The 23,135-nt window shown below is 32.1% G+C and overlaps 1 protein-coding gene and 1 non-coding gene across 2 annotated transcripts; both read right to left on the bottom strand.

Annotated features, from left to right (window-relative positions):
• Positions 1–1,653: 1,653 nt before the first annotated feature.
• On the bottom strand, positions 1,654–1,737 carry Trnal-uaa. The gene has a single exon. It is a non-coding gene; the product is annotated as a tRNA-Leu (tRNA).
• Positions 1,738–19,334: 17,597 nt separating this feature from the next.
• Positions 19,335–20,174, bottom strand: LOC106718295 (ommochrome-binding protein). The gene has a single exon (XM_014512346.2). It carries the CDS (start codon positions 20,172–20,174, stop codon positions 19,335–19,337), a length of 840 nt encoding a protein of 279 aa, XP_014367832.2.
• Positions 20,175–23,135: the final 2,961 nt, after the last annotated feature.

Raw genomic sequence — 23,135 nt, 5'->3', positions numbered from 1 at the left:
TGTTTTCAAAACACTAATCATCGTACATAAATGGCAAGACTCGTGATTCAAAAAGGCCAAAATTACTATTTCCACCAATCATCTTTAGCCAGAAGTCATGAGTAATTTTCACGATGTTGTACTGGATATAAAAAGGTTATAAATAAAGTTAAAACCGGTTACGTAAAAGGTACCGGAAACTTGGATCCACTGTTTTGTTTGCTGTAAACAACACATTGTTGTAACCGTCTTGTTACATGTTATCTACAGTATAAGCACTATGAGGTAGTGAAGATTAGCAACTTCAGTAAGATAGAGATTAAGATCGTTATAATCCCGGTACCGATGTTGTTCACAAGTGTTTCAAGATTAAAGGATAAAGGCACAAGGGTTAAAGATATGTTTAACATACGAGATAATAGCTTGTTATGACTTTATAACCTTAACTAAGCTAATATGACCGCCAGGTTTCATCCACACCATCTCGATAGCTGGCAATCCACACCGTACGGTGTCTTTCTGTCTCGTATAACCGTGAACCGTTATAGAATGGTCTGTCGGTGGTATTTCGACTTAGAGTTCTTTAAGAAGCGAGCGTATCTCCTTCTCAAAGGCCGGCAACGCATCTGCAGTTCCCCTGATATTGTAGATGTCCATGGGAGTCTATGATCCCCTCGGTGTTCCCGCCACACATTGACCCCCTTATCTTATGAAAAAAGTTAGCAGAGTAGTTTGCTATAATTTAAAATTCATAATTACATATTTGTTATGTAATTAATTTAATTTCCAAGTAAGGTTGGCGACAGGGGTGCAGCGGGACGTAAAACATAAACCAAATATTAAAGGTTTCTAACTACCTATTCAACCCCAAATTTAAAAAGTTAAACTTTATCTTTAATTATTTGCCTCCGTGATAAATACATTAACATCAACCTTTTGCTTTTTATATTAATTAATTTAAAAAAAAAAGTTACTTTAACAATATCTGATAGTACAATATTCGATTACAATTCAATTAAAAGACTACGACAAAAAGTTGAAACTTAGGATATATAACATTTTGAAACTTGTAACCAGATGTGAGACAGAAAACGAGAAAAGTTAGAGACGTGACGAAAATTTTTCCGGTGTAATGTACGAACTTGCTTCGAAATAGAGGAATCTTGCCAAATTGACTATCTTCACAACCTAGATGCTTAGTGCCTAGATTGTCGACTTGTCGTCTGTTTCGGGGGTTTGATGTCAAATTGTAATGTTTTCTATTTAATCTATTTATATAAGTGTTATTCTAATATCGAATTAATATGCAATAAAATATAATATTCTTATATTATTAGTTTTTTACAATTGTTTTGGCATTTTTTGGATATTCATAGTTAGTGACACATTATAGTTTTTAATTCTAAAGAATACAAAAACTTCTGTTGTCCAAACTCTTAAACTGAACTCAAATAAAACCAATTCTAGCTTTCTATATGTCACGTCCGATAAAACGTTTGAAGAGTTAAGCTAAGTAAATTGTTATATGCGCTTGTAGAAAAAAATCAAAGTTAAAATACCTTTCCTTAGGCAAAAATTAAATGTAGAATATTAAGAAACCAGTTAAAATAGTATACTTACGATAATGAGTAACAGATACTTAAATATAAAGTCATAATCAACAAAAAAAAGATCTGTCAGGTGTGGGGTTCGAACCCACGCTCCCAACTGGGAACCAGAGCTTAAATCTGGCGCCTTAGACCACTCGGCCAACCTGACTTGTCAAGTAGCATCTAAAAATAACATCTATTATTTATTATTTACTTAAGATGTTAATTAAAGTTTACGATGAAAAATAATGGTTATGTATTAAACAATATTTTCCTATCTACTCATCTGACGTAAAGAGTAATGTAAAAGATGTGTAAAGAGAAGTACTATTATTTTAGGTTTAAGGTCACAAAGATGAAGATACATTTTCCCGGAATGTGTATTGTTTCATTGTGTTAAAGGACAAAATAATATTACTGTCTCCCTCCCTCGCCATTCATTCCGACATTCCACAAAAAGCTTTCTTTACACGACTTAATCCGCTAAAATTCCAGTTCAATTCCTTTCTTTTTGTAGTTTATTTCTTCTATATCTTAATAAAAATAAATACAATTTTTGCAACATTATTCTTAACAATTATATAATTTCTATTTTAAAGCGAATTTTTCCACATCTAATAAGAAAAATAATTAAATCTATGTTCCTAAAACTACACCCGTACCAATAATAAAAATAATAACTTGTTCCACTTTTGATTCCATATTTAAACATTTATAATTACTTAACAATAAATTGGAAGTTATACTGTATTTTTCGTTAAAAAAATGTATAAAATATAACAGAATAGTTGTTATAAGTACATGGGTCTAATTAATTCACAGTCACGAGACTTCTGGTTAATTCGTAGCAAATACAAGAGCAATAAATTGTTGCAGCTTAGAGCTGGGAGAAGGTTGCGTTAACAGGCAATTTGCCGGCAATTGCTCGGTATAATGGAAACCCTGGGAGACAACTGCCGTCTACAAGACGTGAATAGTGTCGCGAGTTTACTGATTTGTTATGAGAATCATAATTTAATTTAAAATAGATTTCGAGAATTTTATTCTATGAACCTTTTTACGAGCTGTGTCCTGTGCGCTGTGTAACTAGGCCTTTAGAACTAAGACGAAGAAGTAGCGACTGGTTCTTTTAGACATCCGCAATTGCAGATGCTTTGCTTTGCCTACCTATGTTCAGTCATGGTGAGGAAGATCAGAAACAGGATATTTCCCCGTTCTATGTCCTCCGCCAAATCCACTTCCCCTTAACATTTTCTTATAAGAATGAGGTGGGAAGAGAACGTAGACTAAAAATTACCTCCGGCACGCACAATCATCAGACGAAACTCGTAATTGCTTACACTTTACGCCTGTCCTCTGTATGGTCATGGTATTTCACCGGGCGGCCCATTTGTGCAGCCAACAAATGTTGTTGTTGCGGGATCTGCCTCTGTTGTGTTTTTGAAGATGATTAAGTCATAAAAAATTTATATTATGGTAAATCATTTACTACTAGCAATTGTGATGTAGTGTACGTATATTTTACTAATATAATTATTACAAACATATGTACATATAACTTCAAATAGTCATATTTGTAATTGAAACCGAATTTCCATTTCCTCAGAGAATACTCCGTCGTCACTGGTTTCTATTATACCGAGCAATTACTGGGAAATTGCTTGTTAGTTCCGCGTCTTGTCTTTATATTATACTGCAATTTGCTGTTGCAGAATAGATTTTGTATCTCAGGGATTTCTCCGAATCCAAGAATGGCTCGAAGTCGCGTGGAACTACGAAACCATGGACTCTATTTTCGGAAGATAAAACTATATTAAGTCACTTTATTTAGTTTATGGAGAGCATTAATTATTGTATTTCTAAAAAAGTACAAAAGATAACTATAAAATAGCAATTTCCATGTGAATTTTCTTTAAAAATGTATCTCCGTGGAAGAGGTTATCGAAAAATACTTTTGATATCTTGAACGATACTCGCCGCAATAAGCACGCTCTTATTGCGCTCAGAACAGCTTCTAACGGCGCAATCATTTTTATGAAGAAACAATTTTTATGAAGCTTAAAACGTGCTACAAGAATACGTTGATGAAAAATGAAAAACGTAACGACGAACAGAAATTATTTAAAATTAAAAAAGTATTTTATAAACCCTAGAAATTATTTATCACTGTTTTAAATAATACAATTAAATTAGTTTAAAGAGTTCTTAGTAGCATGTCTACACTTTTAGACTAGTAAAAAAATGTAGTTTTGAAACCTTTTAACGAATAAATTCAAAAATTAAAGTCTATTTTAAATGTTGTTATAAAATGTCAAAAAAAATCTCATTTATTTTATACTAGCTTTTACCGGCGACTCCGTCCGCGCGGAATAAAAAATAGAAAACGGGGTAAAATTATCCTATGTCCGTTTCCTGGTTCTAAGCTACCTGCCCACCAATTTTCAGTCAAATCGATTCAGCCGTTCTTGAGTTATAAATAGTGTAACTAACACGACTTTCTTTTATATATATAGATAATACTCAAAACTTTATGCGTAATTAAAGATTCTTATCTTTCCTTTGTATTGACATCTGAATCACAGAACGTAAACTTCTTACTTATGGTACTTTGATTGATGACAAATTTATCAAAGCCTCAGAATTAAATTATCATTTAATTGATTGATTCTGTCAACATCAAAGGACCCTTTAGTTACGTTAATGTAACTGCTCTAATTTATCACAGAATTAATTAAATCACATCAATTAATATGTTGTGAGATATTAATTGTAATGATTCAGCATTACTATGAAGAGGGTAATAATAATAATTAGTCTCTTGAATAATAGTGATTATTTCATTTTAAAGGTAATAAAATCAAATTAGAATAGTAAAAAAATTATAGGAAATCAAAGGAGACTCCTTATTATAAAAGCAAAATAATCCGGGTTCGCGCCTGACGAAAAAAAATAGCAATAAAAAAATCCCGTGAACGGTTTACTCAGCTCAGCGGTTTTGTTTTGTAATATATTTTACCATTATATTAAACTAGACTAAACATGCAAGTACCATCCTTCAACCACATCATCACTTAAGATAGAGTTGTTATTTTATTCACTGTAAAAAAGGAAAATGGGTTTTAGAAATCTAAACAAGTTATAGTTAAAATACTTAGTCTGTGTATAATATATTCGTAAACATAGTTGCTCATATAAATGCCAAAGGAGTCATAGCTTACGTTTATATTATTTATACCAAGACAATCCCCAGAGATATGTGCTCTTGTATTCGGATATTCGCTGACACCAATCCTATTCTCAGCAGAGCTATAAAGTTTAACTACCCTCTTATGCAAACAGTCTTTATTTTAAAAATACTAGAAAACAAAATTCATTTATATTCTATTACAATATTTGATTAAAATTTAAAATATGGTTGTAAGTAATAATTTCAATACTCTACATAACAATTACCTACATGACTCCGTCCGCGCGGATTAATAAGTAGTATTACGTTTCTTAATTCTATGTATTCTCCTATGTATTCTTAAAGACTATTTTCTACATCTGTATCAAATTTCATCAAGATCCGTTGAGCCGTTTCGGAGTTACCTTCAAACAAACATCCATCCATCTAAAAATTCGCATTTATAATATTAGTTTAATTAAAAAAAGCTTTTTAAAAATAACACTTCTACTTTTAACGATAAACATACTTTGAGTTAGTTAAAGATTTCTTATAAAACATTTTCATTTAACAAGAAAACAAATTCAAGAAAGAGTAATTATTTTGTTTCAATCTTACTGTTACAAAGTTATTAAAGTTTTAACGAAGTGCAAATCAGTATTCTTCTTGAATTTCCAATAATATTCACAAAACAAAACTTTCTTAGAAAACCCTAGGCGTATACAAAGTATTATATAACCATACGTTTCCATTACTGAAATAGATTCATCATAAACATATTGCCTTCTCTCTTTTTCCCTTTGAACAACAGTGATAATTATATAGATGTGTCGTTCTCTAACCAAATTCTTGTTGTCGCTTCGTCACAGAACTCTAATTTACCTTTGACCTGAGAACTATGAGTTCGTGATAATAAGGTCTTTCTTAGCATTTATATAGTACATACTTTGTACTAAAATATTGTTATTCTCTTATTTTCATTACCATCTGTAGTTACTTTAGCTTAGTTAATTAATGTTTGAAAACATAGCGTAATTAACTAACATATATATTTACGCTGATAACAAAAATGTTAAAGTAGAAATTAAAGATGCTCTGCTTACACTATATGTTTTTGATTATGTTAATAATCTAAGCGATGTAAGTTTTTCTTGACCAGCGTTTAACAACACTAATATTTACTTTAGCAACTTACACATACAACCTAGCCACCTAGATATAACACCAAGATGTAAACCAAGTTTATTTTCATAGGTAAATTTGACCTTTAAATATAATATGTTAACTTTTTTATTATTAACAAATTATTCACTAAACTTTTATTTAACTAATTTTTAACTAATAAAGAAGTAACAAATTGTTTTAATTAAAAATAATACGCAGACAAAGGCGAGTGGCCGTGCGTCATAAACTAAGTTAATACAGTGCGGCTACGTAAGTTGCACAGTGATACACGTAGCACCCCCCTCTACGCTTGCGGCTTAATTAAGTTACAATTTCACAAAGCTTTTTAAAGCTACTAGAAATGTTCGTTTGCGCAGAGTACAGCAAATATTTGTTAAGCAATATATTATTCATACGTAATTAAACATTTAATGTTCTAATGGATTAATTAAATTCATTAATAAATATACATCCCATTAATCAGTCAACTTTATAACAAAAACTACTATTTCTAATTCTTTCAGATATATTTATTTTATTTAAGTTAATTTCTGAGTATATTATCAATTTTACGTACCGTTTCAAATACCAAATTTCATGTACAAAACATAACCTTTCTATTTTAAATAGAAAGAGAACGATATCAGTTTGTTTTTATACAGGTACTATAACAATGGAAACCCACCACTAGCACGGTGCCTTTTTTTTATAGATTTGTTTGATAAAACTAGCTCTCGCCCGCAAAACCGTTCACGCGGTATTAAAAAAGACTTAGCCTATGTGTACTTCATCTTTGACAAATTTCATCAAGATCCGTTAAACCATTCTGAAGATACCTTCTAACAGATATCCATCCAACTAAACTTTTATATTTATAACTAGCTGTCGCCCGCGACTCCGTCCGCGCGCAGATAAAAAAAAATGAAAAATAGATGTTGGCCGATTCTCAGACCTAGTGAATATGCTCACAAAATTTCATGAGAATCGGTCAAGCCGTTTCGGAGGAGTACGGGAACGAAAACTGTGACACGAGAATTTTATATATTAGATATTAGTAAGATATTACATAAGAAGCAGCCGTGTAAACCCAGCCTTACGACGCTACTTCACATAATTGAGTAATAAAAACAAACTTTTACGATCATACACGAAATTGCGTCAAATTTAAAATAAAATGATGACATTTGACTAAACAAAAACGTTTATATTAAAGACACATGTCTTTAATGTAAATGTTTTTTTTTGTTGTTTGATTTAAAGAGAGGTAATCTGATGTTATGTAAACAGATTTTTCTGTTATTTTTACGAAAAACAATTAATAATATCCGCATTTTAAATTCTTATGAGTCATTCTACGTCAATTAACTTCAAATAGTTTTTTTTTATTATGAGGTGGTAAACGAGCAAGCAGCCACCAATTCCAGACCCGTTGCCTACTTTTAATCGACATAGGAGGGGACGCGCAGAAAGAGAATATTTCCCCTTCCTATGCGTCCCGTCCTTCGTCAAATCCCCTGCCCCTTCCCATCCATTCCTTATACGAAAATGGTGAGAAAAGACAATGGACCAAAATTAGACCTCCGGCACCAAACTCATCAGACGAAACACGGAATTGGTAACACTTCACGCCTCTTTTCATTGTGATCTTGGTGGTGGTTGTATGTTATTATTTTTCATATCAACTTTTATTAATTTAAAAATACAGATATTTCTCGTATTAAAACTAGATAAAAAGTGACTACAATAAATTAATAACATTAAGGTAAAAGGTCAAAGTTTTATAACAATGAATATCAAACCTTTTTGTGTAAACGTAATCTGCGAACGGGGTTAATTAATTTTAGTATTGTTTCTAAAACAATGAGAGTTGCCAGTAATATATACCTATACCTTATATATAAATATACCTTGAAATTATAATAAAAATAGAAAAAAATCTATTCGTAATACCTCTTAAGCAAAATATTCACCTTTATATTTTTGAAGGAAATGGTTCAGACATCTTGATCACCAAACACTTTTAAGCTTTTTATAAAATAACAAAATTATCTTAATAGATCTAGAAGCTTTATAGTATTTTTAAAAGGTATTAATAAAAAAATAGTATTATCGAATGAATATGCAACAGAAATCATTATAAAGATAAATGCGAAAATCCTTTTTAGAGTTAAGCACGTAATCACTTAAAAGGGTGTTTTCAACTGCCATCTTTTGTTTGCCTTTTAACGAACCTTTTTACTTAGATAACGAGATTTTTCGAATATTTCATATTTGAATTAAGTTAAGCATTTCAAAATTATTTAAGTTCTCATTGCATTATATTATTAAAACCTTTTGATCATCACAGCTCACTATAGGTTCCCACTGAGGGGCTCGGAGCCTACCCTAAGTTAGGGGTGACTAGGTCATAGTCAAACACGCTGGCCAAGTGCGGGTTGGTTGGTTGACGATAATACCAATTATTATTTTAGAAAATTTACGCTCAGGAATCGCTTAATACATAATATAACCTTATTACAAATGTTTTGTTTTCTTCATCCTCTATGTTCGTATCTACAATAGACTTTTCCGACCATGTGACGTTTAGTTTTAAAAAAAAGTTAAAAATATAAAACAACGTAACATTTTCTATTAAAACTAGTATCTTAAAGATAGTAAGGATTAAAATGTAATTGATTGGTAAGCAATGCACGATGCGAGGCGAGTGAGATGCGTAATGCGGAACGTTCGCTAACTTATTGGAAATTCCCAACGTCTGAGGCACGAGAACGTCCGCTGAATAACTTATTACATTCCTCAAACATTCAATACAATACTTAATTAACCAGTTATATTGAAAAAAAAGTAAATTGTCATATAAAATAACAGAACATAATGTTCGTGTCACTCCTGTGATTGAATTTCGACAATAACTTATTTTGTTTTTGAACATACGGAGTGTTTTATTTATGGAAACTGTATAAAAAAATGTTAGTGGCCAACTAGTAATATGCTACTATTCAGCAATTCGTTCATTCTACTCACTCATTCGTTCATTCACCTAACTCAATCGTTCTCTTAATTCATTAAGCAAATCGATCCTTGTAGCCATGTCAGGAAGACCTGTCTTACACTTTCGAGTCATAATTATGTAAGATTATTTCATTTGCTATTGCAGTTTTCAGCCTAGCACGTTTATGTATTATATACCAATGAAGGTGAAAAAACATTACATAAATAAAAGGTAAATTTTCCACAACTTATACAACAGGTTGAATAAACTTTTGGGGTATGTAAAAGGGTCGAACTCAGATAACTTTTGAGACATCATTTACATTGTAAGATTGCATATTTATTATGCAAAGGTTTACAATTTCATTTATACATACTTAATAACTTTTCTATCTTTAGTTTATAAACTAAACTAAACTAGTTAAAAATTAGTTAGTTTGTAAACTTAACCATAGTTCCTTTTCACACTATCACTGATTACGTCTCTAACTACCAATTACTAGATGACGCTACGATCTATGTCGTACAGGAATCAGTCTCCTTCATAAAAGCAGCCCAAAAATTTGCGCCTTTCAAATTTTCTCCAAAATTACACAACCATAATATTGACAATCATACTCAGTATTCTATTAAATAATAAAATTTTCCAAGTCTTTAAGTCTATTCAGATTTGCATTGAGAATTTGGAATGGCGCCAGAAGTCGTAAAACGATGACGAGGGATAATGTGGCGGACTGTTCGGGAATGCACTCCGCCAATTCGATACTTCAATAGAGTAAGTGTACGACGTTTTGTGATAAACTGTTATTCAGTGAACCCTTTGAACTTATGAAATGTCAACTATTGCATAATTTAAAAAATGCAATACAAGTTCGTATTAAAAATGGGTAATAAATATTAACAAAATAATTTTATTTGTCTGTCAGTTATTGTATTGAAGGGTTTCAACATTAGCTCACTAAATGTCATCACTGAGGGTCTAACCTAAGTTAGGGGTGACTAGGCCACATTCTACCACGCCGGCCAAGTGCGGGTTGGTCGACTACAGACATATATTTGAATTTCTTAGTAGAAATGTGCAGGTTGTATCACGATGTTTTCCTTTATTATAAGAACATTGGATGAATCGAAAATTAAAAAACACATTTTTACATGGCGGGATTCGAACATAGATACCAACCTACGGCCTAACCTACAACCATAGATTACAAGTCAAGTGCTTAACTCCTGAGCCACCGACGTTCTAAGGGAGGGAATTGGAGGCTTTAATGCGTTGTATAAAAATAAAAATAAAAATCTTTAAAAATAGTAATAGCGACTCAACCAATAGATTTTTTGTAATTAAAAAAAACGGTACGGAACTTTTGGTATTTACTAGAGTTTGACATTTCTTATTTCACTACAGACCTTGGTTCATTATTTACATCTGTATTTGTTAAATATCGCGTGGTTCCCGAGACGACGATAAATTTCATGTAATTTCCAGCGCTGCTAATTTAATTTTTGTGCTCAATAACAAATAAAACAATTCATAGCTATTGTTACATTTTCAAAATGTTATACATTAATCATGTTATATCATTTGCTAGCTGTCGACCGCGACTCTGTCCGTGCGGAACTAAAAAAAACTTAATTATCCTAAGTGTTCTTTCAAATTATATTCAATATCAATACCAAGTTTCATCGAGATCCGTTGATCCGTACCGGAGAACTACTAGCAGACATCCATCCATCCATATATCTAAACTTTTGCATTTATATTATTGGTAAAATAACTTTAATAAAAATAATGTAACTGTAAGTATTTAAGTCCTTAAAACTAACGTGAAAACTAATTGATTAGGTAGATATAGTGTGCTATAATAACGCTCTACTTTTTGAGGACAAAAAATAAGTAGTATAAGTTATTTTCCCTAGGTATTAACTTATTTAATAACATGTCTATATATATAAAAGAAAGTTGTGTTAGTTAAACTATTTATAACTCAAGAACGGCTGAATTGATTTGACTGAAAATTGGTGGGCAGGTAGCTTAGAACCAGGAAACGGTCATAGGATATTTTTTACCCCGTTTTTTTCCGCGCGGACGGAGTCGCGGGTAAAAGCTAGTTTTCAATAAAATTTCAAACTCGCAACGAAACGAACAGCTCATAACATTACGAGTAATTGGCGGTTACTTTTCCACAACCCACAGAACGAGTATTTTACGTATACTTTATGTTAAACAAAAAGTTAGTACCAACATGGTGAGTAAAAAAAATTTATAAAACGTGAAAAATTATAAACTCGATTATGCCTCTCCATGCCACTCGTAGCCTCTACAAACAAACCCTCAAACAGCGAAAGGTTGTTTTTTAAATGTTTTTAATTCAAATTCTCTCCTTTTATATGGTATTTTAATATGGCATAGCCGTTAGTATTAACGGTAACGAGTATTCATCTCAGTATTGAAGTTAGAAAACTTATATTGTAATTGTTATTAAAGTCGTATGTAGAAAAGTTGAATCACTCCTTTAATCTCACAGTAATTAAACGCCAACCACAATCGTCTTAACTTTAATTAATAACTTAAAATTAACTTGAACTTCGTTTGTGATCAATATATGCCAAAAGTAGTAATAGTAAAACTATGAACAATAATTATAAATTCGATTATATGTTTATCTATATATATAAAAGAATCGTGTTAGTTACACTATTTATAACTCAAGATCGGTCAAAGTTATTTAGCTGAAAATTGATGGGGAGGTAGCTTAGAACTAGGAGACGGACATAGGAACTTTTTTATCATGTGTTTTTTTTATTCCGCGCAGACGGAGTCGCGGGTAAAAGCTAGTAGAACTATAAATCAAACATTTTTTGGTACCAATGTCATCATCATCATCATCAACAGCCTTTATCTGCCCACTACTGGGCATAGGCCTTTCCCAATGCCTTAATACTGTGGTATCAAATCCCTTAAATTCCAAGAGAAAATAATAGTTTTTCTTTTACACGGAGTATCTACTTTCTAAATCTCTACGCCGTAGCTCAATAGTACTGCTACGACGTAAACTATTGTAGCTGCAATTTGCAATCGTTAAAAGACAAATATCGGTACTATTTAATCTCATTTCAAAACTTCATTACAGGACAATATCCGTTTACTTTTAACCGACAAATACTAATTTTATTCACATTTTATTGGCTTACTTATTTATTATTACTCCCATTATTTCCGGCATTGGAAATGATTTTAAATAAAATACTTAAAAATCTTACCGATTGTTTTCTCGATTTGGTAACTTTTTGTCGTAGTTATAAATGATATATTGTTCGACGAAGTCATTAATAACTTGTCAAAGTCAACCGCCTCACCAAGTTACCTTCGTTAGTTAATTCTTGCTACATTGCTACGTATTGAATTCGAATAAAGTTTCAAATATTCACAGTTATCGTTATTTAATTAACAAATGCTACTTCTAAATTCATCATCGACTTTAGAAGTACTTCAAAGTTATTTCACCATATTATTCCTTCTCTAAAAAAGTACTACAAAGGCAGGCTTTTAAATTATTTTAAAATGTTAAATTTGATATGGAAAAGTCCTAATTTTAAATCTAACATATAAAATTCTCGTGTCACAGTTTTCGTTCCCGTACTCCTCCGAAACGGCTTGACCGATTCTCATGAAATTTTGTGAGCATATTCAGTAGGTCTGAGAATCGGCCAACATCTATTTTTCATACCCCCCCCCCCCATTTTATTTTTAACTACGCGCGGACGGAGTCGCGGGCGACAGCTAGTATATATTGCTAAAAATAATAAGAACTTTAATTAACAATTTTCAATTTTTTTATGCGTACTTACTCAAGAATTAAAAGGAAACCTAATAAAACTCACTCAGGAAAAATTTAACTTTTTCTTCGTACTAAGTTAAAGTTATAAATTGAAAAGGGTTGAACCTTATAAGGGTGAGTTATAGGTTACACGTCGAGCCCTCCCGCAACGTACATTTGTTGAATGATGAATGTTGAACGTTTTATCCCTATATTTGTAAAATATATGAAGTGTTGAAACCCTCAGCATATTTAATGAGTACCTAATATATAGCATGAGGTTAAATACTTTGGTACTATACTTTTTTCCTAACATAAGGGACATTAGAGAGAATGCCACATGGGCAGTGCGACTGTAGCTTAGTACTATCAACATTGCTCATTAGGTTAAAAACTTCAAATACTGTTGCATTTTCTTCAAGCGGATCGTCCTAACATACGTTAAATCTCCACCTTCATAACACAATATTGCTATCCCTGTTCTCTTTGGATAAATAGAGATAGGAACAGTTATATACAAATGTTAAGAACTTTGAAATTCACGGTTGGGTAGTGACAATAAGTTATTTTATAAGCTTAAACCTAACGTTTACTAGCAATAATAATATTGGTACGTTCTTGGAACTAATTTAGTTCAAAAGTAACATTCCAAACGCGTTTCGTAGTATTGTTATAAATGGCCACATTCACACCGAAGCGAGGGCTTAATATAAAGATTATTAGTTAAATTATTTATATCATAAAAATATTTTATTTAACTTCTAGAATATAAAAAAGTAAAAGAAAAAAATCTTTTTATTATAATTGCTACAATACAATACAGTATTTCATTTTAAATAAAATTCAGTAATTATGTAGTATAAGAAAGAAAAATTTATAAATACTAGAATTTTCTAGTCCTCATTTGAGAATAACAACATCTATTTGTTTATTTCATCAACTACAAAAATCTTTTAAAATGTTAGTTACAGTGTGATTGAGGTGTATCGTAGAGCGGAGTGAAGTTAGATTAGTTCGTTCACGACACGTGTTCGATATTATCCGCGTCGCGAATAGCGAGCAAGCGCATTTGCATCAGAGACATGATAGAAATTGTATCGCGGATTCTCTGCGATCCACTCTATTTCACTTTTGTATACTACATAGGGTTATGTTGCAGAAGTAACAGTAATAATAGGATATAATTTATTGATTGGTTTATTTTCAATATTAAGTAATAGTAAGTATGATGTGGTACGAAATTAGAAGTTAATCTTACTAATATTATAAATTATAAACTAGCTTATAAACATTAAATACAAAAATTATAAACTACTAATATTATAAACTAGCTTTTACCCGCGACTCCGTCCGCGCGGAATAAATAATAGAAAACGGGGTAAAAATTATCCCATGTCCTTTTCCTGGTTCTAAACTACCTGCCCACCAATTTTCAGCCAAATCGATTCAGCCGTTCTTGAGTTATAAATAGTGTAACTAACACGACTTTCTTTTATATATATAGACTAGCTTTTACCCGCGCCTCCGTCCGCGCGGAATAGAAAACGGGGTAAAAACTATCCTATGTCCGTTTCCTGATTCTAAGCTACCTGCCCACCAATTTTCAGTCAAATCGATTCAGCCGTTCTTGAGTTATAAATAGTGTAACTAACACGACTTTCTTTTATATATATATAAGATATAGATGTGAATGTTTAGATGAATGGATTAATGGATGAAGGTTTGTTTCGAGGTATCTCCATAACGGCTAAACGGATCTTGAAATTTGGTAGAGATGCAGAACTGTCTGTTAGATCAGTCCGGATAGATTACTTATTACGTTTTTTTTAATCCCGCGCGGACGGAGTCGCGGGCGACAGCTAGTTTGATATAAACTCGAATTTCAGGAAAAAACATAGTAAAGGCATACTATGTATTATTTAATCGAAAAGTAATTAAACTACGAACAAAGTTCATATATACAGATTAAAGTCAAAGGTCGTCAGAATAAATTGCGATCACGTGACCCGTATCTAAAAGTTTTGACCTCGTTTGTTTTTTGTATGGACCCTAGAGAACTTTCGATGAGTTTATTTGAAACTTAGTGATAATAAAGTGACCTTTGTTTTTAAATTAAAGGCTTATTAAAATAAAACATTAATTTAATAAATTTTACATTATGTGGTAGACGCCAACAATATCTGTTGCACGAATGTGCCGGCTCGACCTGTAAAATACCACGACCACACAGAAGACAAGCATGAAGTGGACCATGTACAGTATGATTAGTGTGCGCTCCGGTGGCCTAATTATTTTAGTCCTCTTTGTAGATTTGATGGAGGAGGGGACGCATAGCAAGGGCTCCTCCTCCATGAAAAATACTTATAAAAAAGACTCCTCCGAAAAATACTTACTCTTTAATATTATGTACAAATATTTTGTATAAATACTACACATGCCTTTATCCGTTTGTATGTAGCACCACTAAACAATGGTCACTATTGCAATTTGCACCGCAAACTGAACGCTTACAATCGCTAACTGAATTCCGCTCTCCGCCACAAACGAATCGTCTATAACTAACTTAGGTACGGACGATTCATTAATTATTTCTCATTACGCTTTACGAACTCTATTTACTATTCTGTTCTCAACGTTATTTCACGTTGATTCATTAATGATTTTGAATAAATGTAAGTTGATATCAAGAGTGATAGAGATGTATGGATGAGTATATACTGTGACATTACGTAAGGAAAAGTGCGGGAAAATGATGATCACATTGTAACCTGACTACTCACTACATAAGTTAAAAAAAAAAGTAAAAAAAGTTTATTTTCATTATGTTTTCCAGGATGTATAAATGTAGATTGTGGCGTAATATAAAACTTTTCCGGCCTATTACACTGTTGACCAGTACGTGTAGGTACGTACACAATGCGGTGGGGGTTGCATGAGATCGCCCGCACGCAGGGGATTATCTCTCGCGTCCGCAAACACAGCGCTGTTTATTTTCACGTTTGATTTGCAAATTGTGATTCTGTATGTTTTCAGACAGCATTGACATAATTTTATTTCCTCTCACTCAACTGTTAAATGGTCAATAAAGTCGTCTCTTAATGTTAATTTAGTATAAGATGTTCACAAAACAGAATTCCTAAAGTAATGCTTTAGATTTGAGTGCGGGAGAGTAGCTTAAGTAGTTGTAAGTTGTAATCTAAATTCTAATTACTACCGAAAAAATAATACAAATAGATGGTGTTATCTCAGTTTTTCAAAAAAATTAAAATGACTAGATATTGTGAATACTTCAGCAATGGAAATCCACACTAAATAAAGATGTAGAAAAACGCACTTTCACGATAGGAATTACCTTACCTTTCCTGTTTTGCTAAATTTTCCAATAATTATACAGAAATCGTTAAAGACTTGAACGTGATATTTTAAGTGTCAGTTTCACAATGTTCATTTAAATTATTGACTAACAAAGAAATTAACTGTCACAATACTTCACGGCTTATTTAGAGATTATGAAACGCCAACGACGACTTTATTATAAGGTATCACCAGAACGGCTTAACGGATATCGATTAAATTTGGCATATATATGTAGATCACAATAATTTAATTCCGTGCGGACGGAGTCGCGGTTGACAGCTAGTATTTAGATAAGTTCCAAATAGGTTATTAAAGACTTAGGCTTCTAGTGGTTGTAACTACGATTAGTACTTTTTTAGTACTTACTAAAATTTAATGTATACTTGGCATAATAATTTGTTCACTATTTGCGATGTATTTGTTGAGGTTTGCATAGCACTTAAGAAATTATTCGCGCTTGATTAAATTTGAAGCTTAGTCAGTGGGCAGTGGCGGCTCCTGGCGGACACAATACGATTATTTGCATTGTGACCGGACGAAGCCAGCAGACCGCGAGCCGGTCACATGGTTAATTGAACTTCATACTTTCGAATCACAAATGCATAGTAAATTTAAACCTTTATACCATTGGATTAACGTTGAAATTTAAATAAAAGTTTCTCGGTTATATTCAATACAATACAAAACAGCAAGATACAAAAAGAATATAGTTATGCAATACCGAAAAGTAGTTGATAAAAAATATTGAATGTCTGTTGGATTTTTACGAAAAGATTAATAGTGTAATTGCATTTTTTAGTATTTTTGCGTCAAACAGTGGCTGTAGACGCACATTGCAATATGTGGAACCTTAGTCGAATCCTATCACAAAATGGTAAACGAGCAAGCGGTCACTTGAATACGCCAAAATAGCGAAGGTACTGCTCCCATGTACATCTGCAATTGCAGATGGGTTGCCTACCTTTAATAAACTGAGCAAGGATCGCGCATAAAAAGGATTTATGCGCGTTCCTCCGACAAATCCACTTCCTCTTTTCATCATTTCTGATAAGAAAAGTATGGAAAAGTTAAGGAGTCTAAAATAATTCCTCCAGCACTACTATCTTCTGTGTGGTCGTGGTATTTCACTCCGCGCGCCGGCCCATTCGTGTAACACATGTTGTTTTTGGTGTCTAGCACTGTTTTTTTCATATTAACGGAATGTCTAGCCGCGGGTAAAAGATAGGCAGTATTATATTAATCGGACACATGTAAAATCATTAGTAGGTCGTGTAAATATCATTATTCTATGGATAGATTTCTATTTATTTTATACGAGACCAAACATTGTTTAAATAACAAACAACTGGTGATATTTGCGTTGAAACAGTTTGCGGGAACAGTTATCTTCCTGAATGGGCTGAAATCACGTATTTTGGAATAAATTAAATCATACTTACTCGTATATATGAAATTATTGTTTTATTTGGATTCGCGCGTATTCTGTTTTTAATATTGATTATTTTAGTAATTAACGAAAGGTTTCACTGTCGATATAGTGTGTCGTGTAAAACATTGTGTTTTCAGTTTATCCAAACATAATGATAGGGATATTTAAATGTTTTTGGTTCTAATATTTAGCGTATCTCAGCCTATCTGTACTTGAATGTTATTGCAATTTACGACTTAATACCAGCCAAGGAAGATCAAATTTAACTTTAAGATCCCCTATTCGAATGTATATTTTACTAATATGCAATGCAAAATGGATGGATGTTTTTTTACAAATTATCTCCAGAACAGCTGCATATATCTCGCAAAATTTTGACTAAGATATAGAAAATCTGTATGAAAGAAGACTTAGGTTACTAATTTTTTTTTTTTTTTTTCAATTCCGCATCGACGAAATCGCGAGCGACAGCTAGTATACATACAAATTCAACATATTCGTACAACCAGAATCAAAATCTCAGGAAAAAAGTAATTAAATGAGTTTAAGTTAAAATAAATTCACTTCGCGAAGTGGTAATACATTAGAAAGTTTAATGAACCAATTAGCAAGCTGTCAGATTAGAAACAGCGCCGAGACACCAGCGCCATCTAGCTTTGCTAATTTGTAGGAGAAAACTTTAATGCTTACTAATTGTACAAATTGACTTATTCGCAAAAGATATAAATCGACTTATTCTCTTTTCAGAATAATATTATTTTTATAATAATAAAAAATCCTTTAATTATATGCAAAGCCGCTAAATAGTGATCTAAATTAAATAACAAAAATAATATTCAATCTCGTTCAAGTCAAAGGAAAATTCATTTATGAGTTAATTAAAACTTTATGAAAATAGCTTACAATCTTTTAAAGATCGCTATCAATTCCAGATTAATAATATTCTTCTACAGTTTATATGAAACGAAAATCTTTTCAGAAATTTATTTAAATGATATATATCTATTGAAAATTTGAATAACACTTTTTAACACAATATTATTTATGAAATACCCTATAATTTTTAAATAGCAATATCTAAAATGCAAAATATAAATATTAAATTTTTAACATGTTGATTTAAAAAAATATTTTGTTAATATTTCAATACGTATTGACATAAGAAACTTGAATGAAACCAAAATGTAATTAAACAAGCCTTTTTATTTCCACAACTATATTTTCTTAAATATTAATGTAGATGATAAAGAAACTACGACATGATTAGACCACACCAAAGCTGATTGCTATGTGGCTGTAAAAACAATAACGCAGTTATTTGTACAAATTAACAAGCAACACAAAATAAACACAGTTTAGAATAATACTGGAGAAATCAGAGACTCAAACAGGAAACATTTTGACAGGAATTTCATGTCGCTGTATCTTCACAAACTTCATGACGTACGAAGCAAATTCTGACAGCTACTATTAAGCTTAAAGTTTTCCGTTGAGAAAGAAAACTTTCGAAACATATAAATGTTTGATTGGTCATAAAACTTCACCGTACTTCAAATAAAAGTTTTTGCTTGAAAGTTTCTTAGTTACTTTTACGCCAAATAGACGCGCCGTACGACTCTCATACTTTTTCTATACGACGATACGAAATTCAGTGATGATCCCGTCATAATATTTTCTACTTGTGTTTTACCGTCGTGAAGATAATAGAAGCATATTCTTATTAAATATAGTTAACATTTTTAATATACAGAATTTACTGATATAAAGATTTTATTTTAAAAAAAACAACGCTGATGATTAATTAAGAATTCAAATTATTTACTAAGTTGCACTTTATTGTTTTACAGTTTAAGGTAACTGTTAGATATAGGCAATAGTCGTACTATCTCGTGTGAATCTGAATATATTAAATTATTATCTTTATCAAAAGCCATTCCCAAAACACCGGGGATGTTAACAATTTTCTTCACCTTTTGAATCATCTTACTTATAACAAATATTTCATTTTCACTGCACAAATACACGTGTCCTTTATTATTAGCAGCCATTCCGAGGAAGCGAGGGCTTTCTCTGAGTAAGATGATATCACTCTGACCATTCTTGATTCCAAATAAACCTGTGCCATTTATGAAAAAGATGTTATCATCGTTATCAAAGACAAATTGATTTACTGTCACATTCATGAGAGGCGTTACCGGCTTCACTAATCTGTCATAATAGCTATACGCATTGAGACTTGGAAATCTAATAAAATAGATTATTTTCTTGAAAAACAACCACCAAATATCTAAATTCTTCACTGCTAAACGTTTTAGAGTTTGCTGTGCAGGATTGTACTTGTAAATACCATTGCTGCCACCGAAATACATTTCACCTATCAATGGATCGTTGGTAACTGCGAAAGCATCTTTCACACCTTTAAGTACAGTCACCTTCTTCGATTCGATCTGAACTGCTGCAGGTATATATTCTCCTTGTCCGGAATCAAAACTGAAGTATACAGTGTTGGTATTTTTATTGACAGATAGTTGGTTAGGACTATGGCTTATCGATACTAGAGTCTCTCTAATGTAGCACTGCTTTAACAAATCGTCCGTTACTAAATCACAGACTTTACCCAAGTTTTTTGAACACTCCACTGTTATAAATATAAAGAAAGACAATAAAAGATTTTTATCCATTCTCGAACAATGAAAGATTTGAATCTAGTATTTTAATATTATGCCATTTTATGTTTTTATGAGATTATTAACGTAAGGCTAATTTATAGACGCGAAATTTTGCACTGAATTAAAGAGAACCGTATCCAGAGTGGTTGATTGTAAAAAACTGACAGAACCGTCTGTAGCTGTCGCTTGTTGATACACATGACAAGGTAAATAATGAGAGTAAACAAAGGTATTTTAGAATCGACCATTGTCAGCGCTGGATGTCTCAGAGATTTGTTTGTAATCAAACAATTAGCGATTGTTATCTTATATCATTTTTGAGTCAATATTCAATAAACAGTAAATTTGTTATTTTTACAGAACAACCGAATGAGTAATGTCGATGATGCTGAAACGTAAATAAAAAACGTAATCAAAGAACGTTATTTCAACATTAATTGAACAATATTTTAGAAATAGAATACCATCTCTTTTTCTCATAAAAAAAAAAAACTTGAGAGGTGTCAAGGGACACCCGGATGGAAAGAAGTTCCTTTCTATTAATTAGGGAAGGAACCAATGTTTATTCTATGAATAAAAAACTTAAGTCTTCACAAGAAGTACATTTTATTTCTATGAATTTTCGTTATATATTGTCACGTCGTTGCCATGGTGAAGTAGCGCTCATTCGTCGTTAACATACTTACTATAGCAAAAAGTGTCGTGACAACTTTTCGTAAGAATTTTTTCCGTCTAGCCCCCTTTCACAACGCGCGATAAGGAACTTCGTTCCAAAACCAAATGCATAGTTCTCCTTTGAGAGGTGACAATAAGATCATTTAGTCTCGAAGACGCTAACAACTTCACAGTATGATCCTGTGGTATTTTCGAAGTCCTGGCTAACCAATAGCGGTAATCGGCAGCAACAAAACATCTGTTACATGATTTGGTCCGCTTCACCGGTGAAATACCACAATCACACAGAAGGCGTGAAGTGGACGCAATTCCACGTTTCGTTTGATAAGTGTTCCGGAGGCCTAATGTACTACTTTATCCTTTTCACCCTTTTCCTACAAGGTAAGAATGGATATGACGTAGGAAGACGCATAGAAAGGGTAAACATTCTCTGTCTGTGAATCCCTTTCTCTGTCGATTAAAGGTAGGCAACGCATATGCAATTACGAATGTCTATGGATGACAGTCGATTCGCCATTTCGGCGAATTCAAGTAGCTGCTTCCTCGTTTGATAACTTATAATTTAAAAAAAAACATTTTCATTACATTAGAAGATATCTGTTAACTATATAAGTATGTTTGAAAAATGTAAATGCATTAATGTAAAACTATTTTCCAGGAAGAAAAAAAATCCAATCTAATCAAGAGATCCCCAGCGTCTGCTTTTAACTGTGTTAATATGTATTCTAGAGTAATTGGAAGCATTCATTCGCTGAAGGAATAAAGCCAAGCTGCAGATTCAAACCGTCTCCGTCGTCGCCCGTCGGTCGCAGATAACTTGATAAACGGCGTTTAATTGAGTTTTCTGGTATTTGTCTACTTTAAATCGATGGTAAATAATTTTACTCGAAATGATTTATAAATTAAATCATACTTTTAATTAAAAATGAGGAGCTCAGTTAGAACACATTAAATTAGTTAAAGTATTTTGGGTACTTATCGTTTTAAATATGTTGAATCACTTCCGTATCCAGGTTCGTGTAGTGGTCATTAGTCACTGAGTGAATTCTAGACAAAGCTGTTTTGACAATCATGTATGTAGGTCATTTATTTCGTTTGATTTATGTATTTATTTAAAAGTACAATTTCATACTAAAATTTTGAGAAATATACATCATTATATTTTTACAATTTAAATATTAAATAATTTCAGATGTTCATCAAAGCATAAAATTAATGTCTCCGTTCATTTCAATGAAATGAAAAATATTAATATAATTTTGTCTTCACTGAATTGAGAATCGGATCGTGCTTTGGTTCTCAAATAAATTATTAAATTTAGTAAAAATATTTAATTCGTTTTATGAAAAGTAAAAGGCAAAATAAATTTTAACCTAGTTTGCGTTATTTTGAAATTAAAAAAAATGTCTTAAATAATAAATACATTTATAATTATGTACTCTTTGCTAATAGCAATAAGAGTCACAAAACATGATCTATTGTTCAAAGAGCGATAGAATAACTTTCCTCAGTTTCATACAAAGCAATTAAAAGATCGAGTAATATCGTCCGCAAGTCGTGACTAATGTTTCAAACAGTTAAAACTGAACGTATTACCAAAATCATCAGGTTATCGTAATCGAAAATTACTATGACATTTGGTATTCATTAATCGGTGTACCTCGTTAAAGCTCAGGCATTAATTAGTGGTCAGAATTGGAATCCGACAACGAATGCAGCATTAACTATGTACAAACAGCGCTGACTGTTTCCATCGGCATTAATATATGTATATCAACTGTTGTTGGCGACGAAAAAGTCATTTCGCTATTTCAAGAATTAAGGCGGCAAGTTGCAAGAAAGAATATTATTGGGCTCAATTGAAGGATTACCAAAAATGAATTTTTATTATTGGATAGTTCGAAATGAACAATTGGAACTAATATTTGAAAGACGAAAGTGCAGGCAACATCGTCTATTTTATTGCCGGCTTTCCGATAGTTACTTTTTGGCTTAGAAATATTATGAAAACGAATTCTTCATTTCTTAAAATTTGACAATAGAGCAAAGTAACAGCCGCGCCGTGGAAGCCATAAAAGAATTAAAGTTTATGGCACTAATTTTACAATGGCTTGCAATGTGCAAGAACCGCGGGACCAGATGTTTATGAGAAATATTATAATGCGTAATATAGTGAAATGAATATGTGAATATGTGTCGTATAACTCCAAAGTGTTGGTGCTAGTGTAATGTAAATGTGTCGTCACAGTATCCGCGCTAGTATATCGTGTGTGTAACGCAATCTGTGTACGAATGTAT

The sequence above is a fragment of the Papilio machaon genome, chromosome 15 (genome assembly GCF_912999745.1).
Source record: "Papilio machaon chromosome 15, ilPapMach1.1, whole genome shotgun sequence".
Classification (NCBI taxonomy): Eukaryota; Metazoa; Arthropoda; class Insecta; order Lepidoptera; family Papilionidae; genus Papilio; species Papilio machaon.
This window is presented reverse-complemented; position numbering and strand designations above follow the sequence as displayed.

What these genes read in the sequence shown, in the direction of transcription:
- LOC106718295 (XM_014512346.2), bottom strand. Translation starts at nt 20,174, where the DNA reads ATGGATAAAAATCTTTTATTGTCTTTCTTTATATTTATAACAGTGGAG.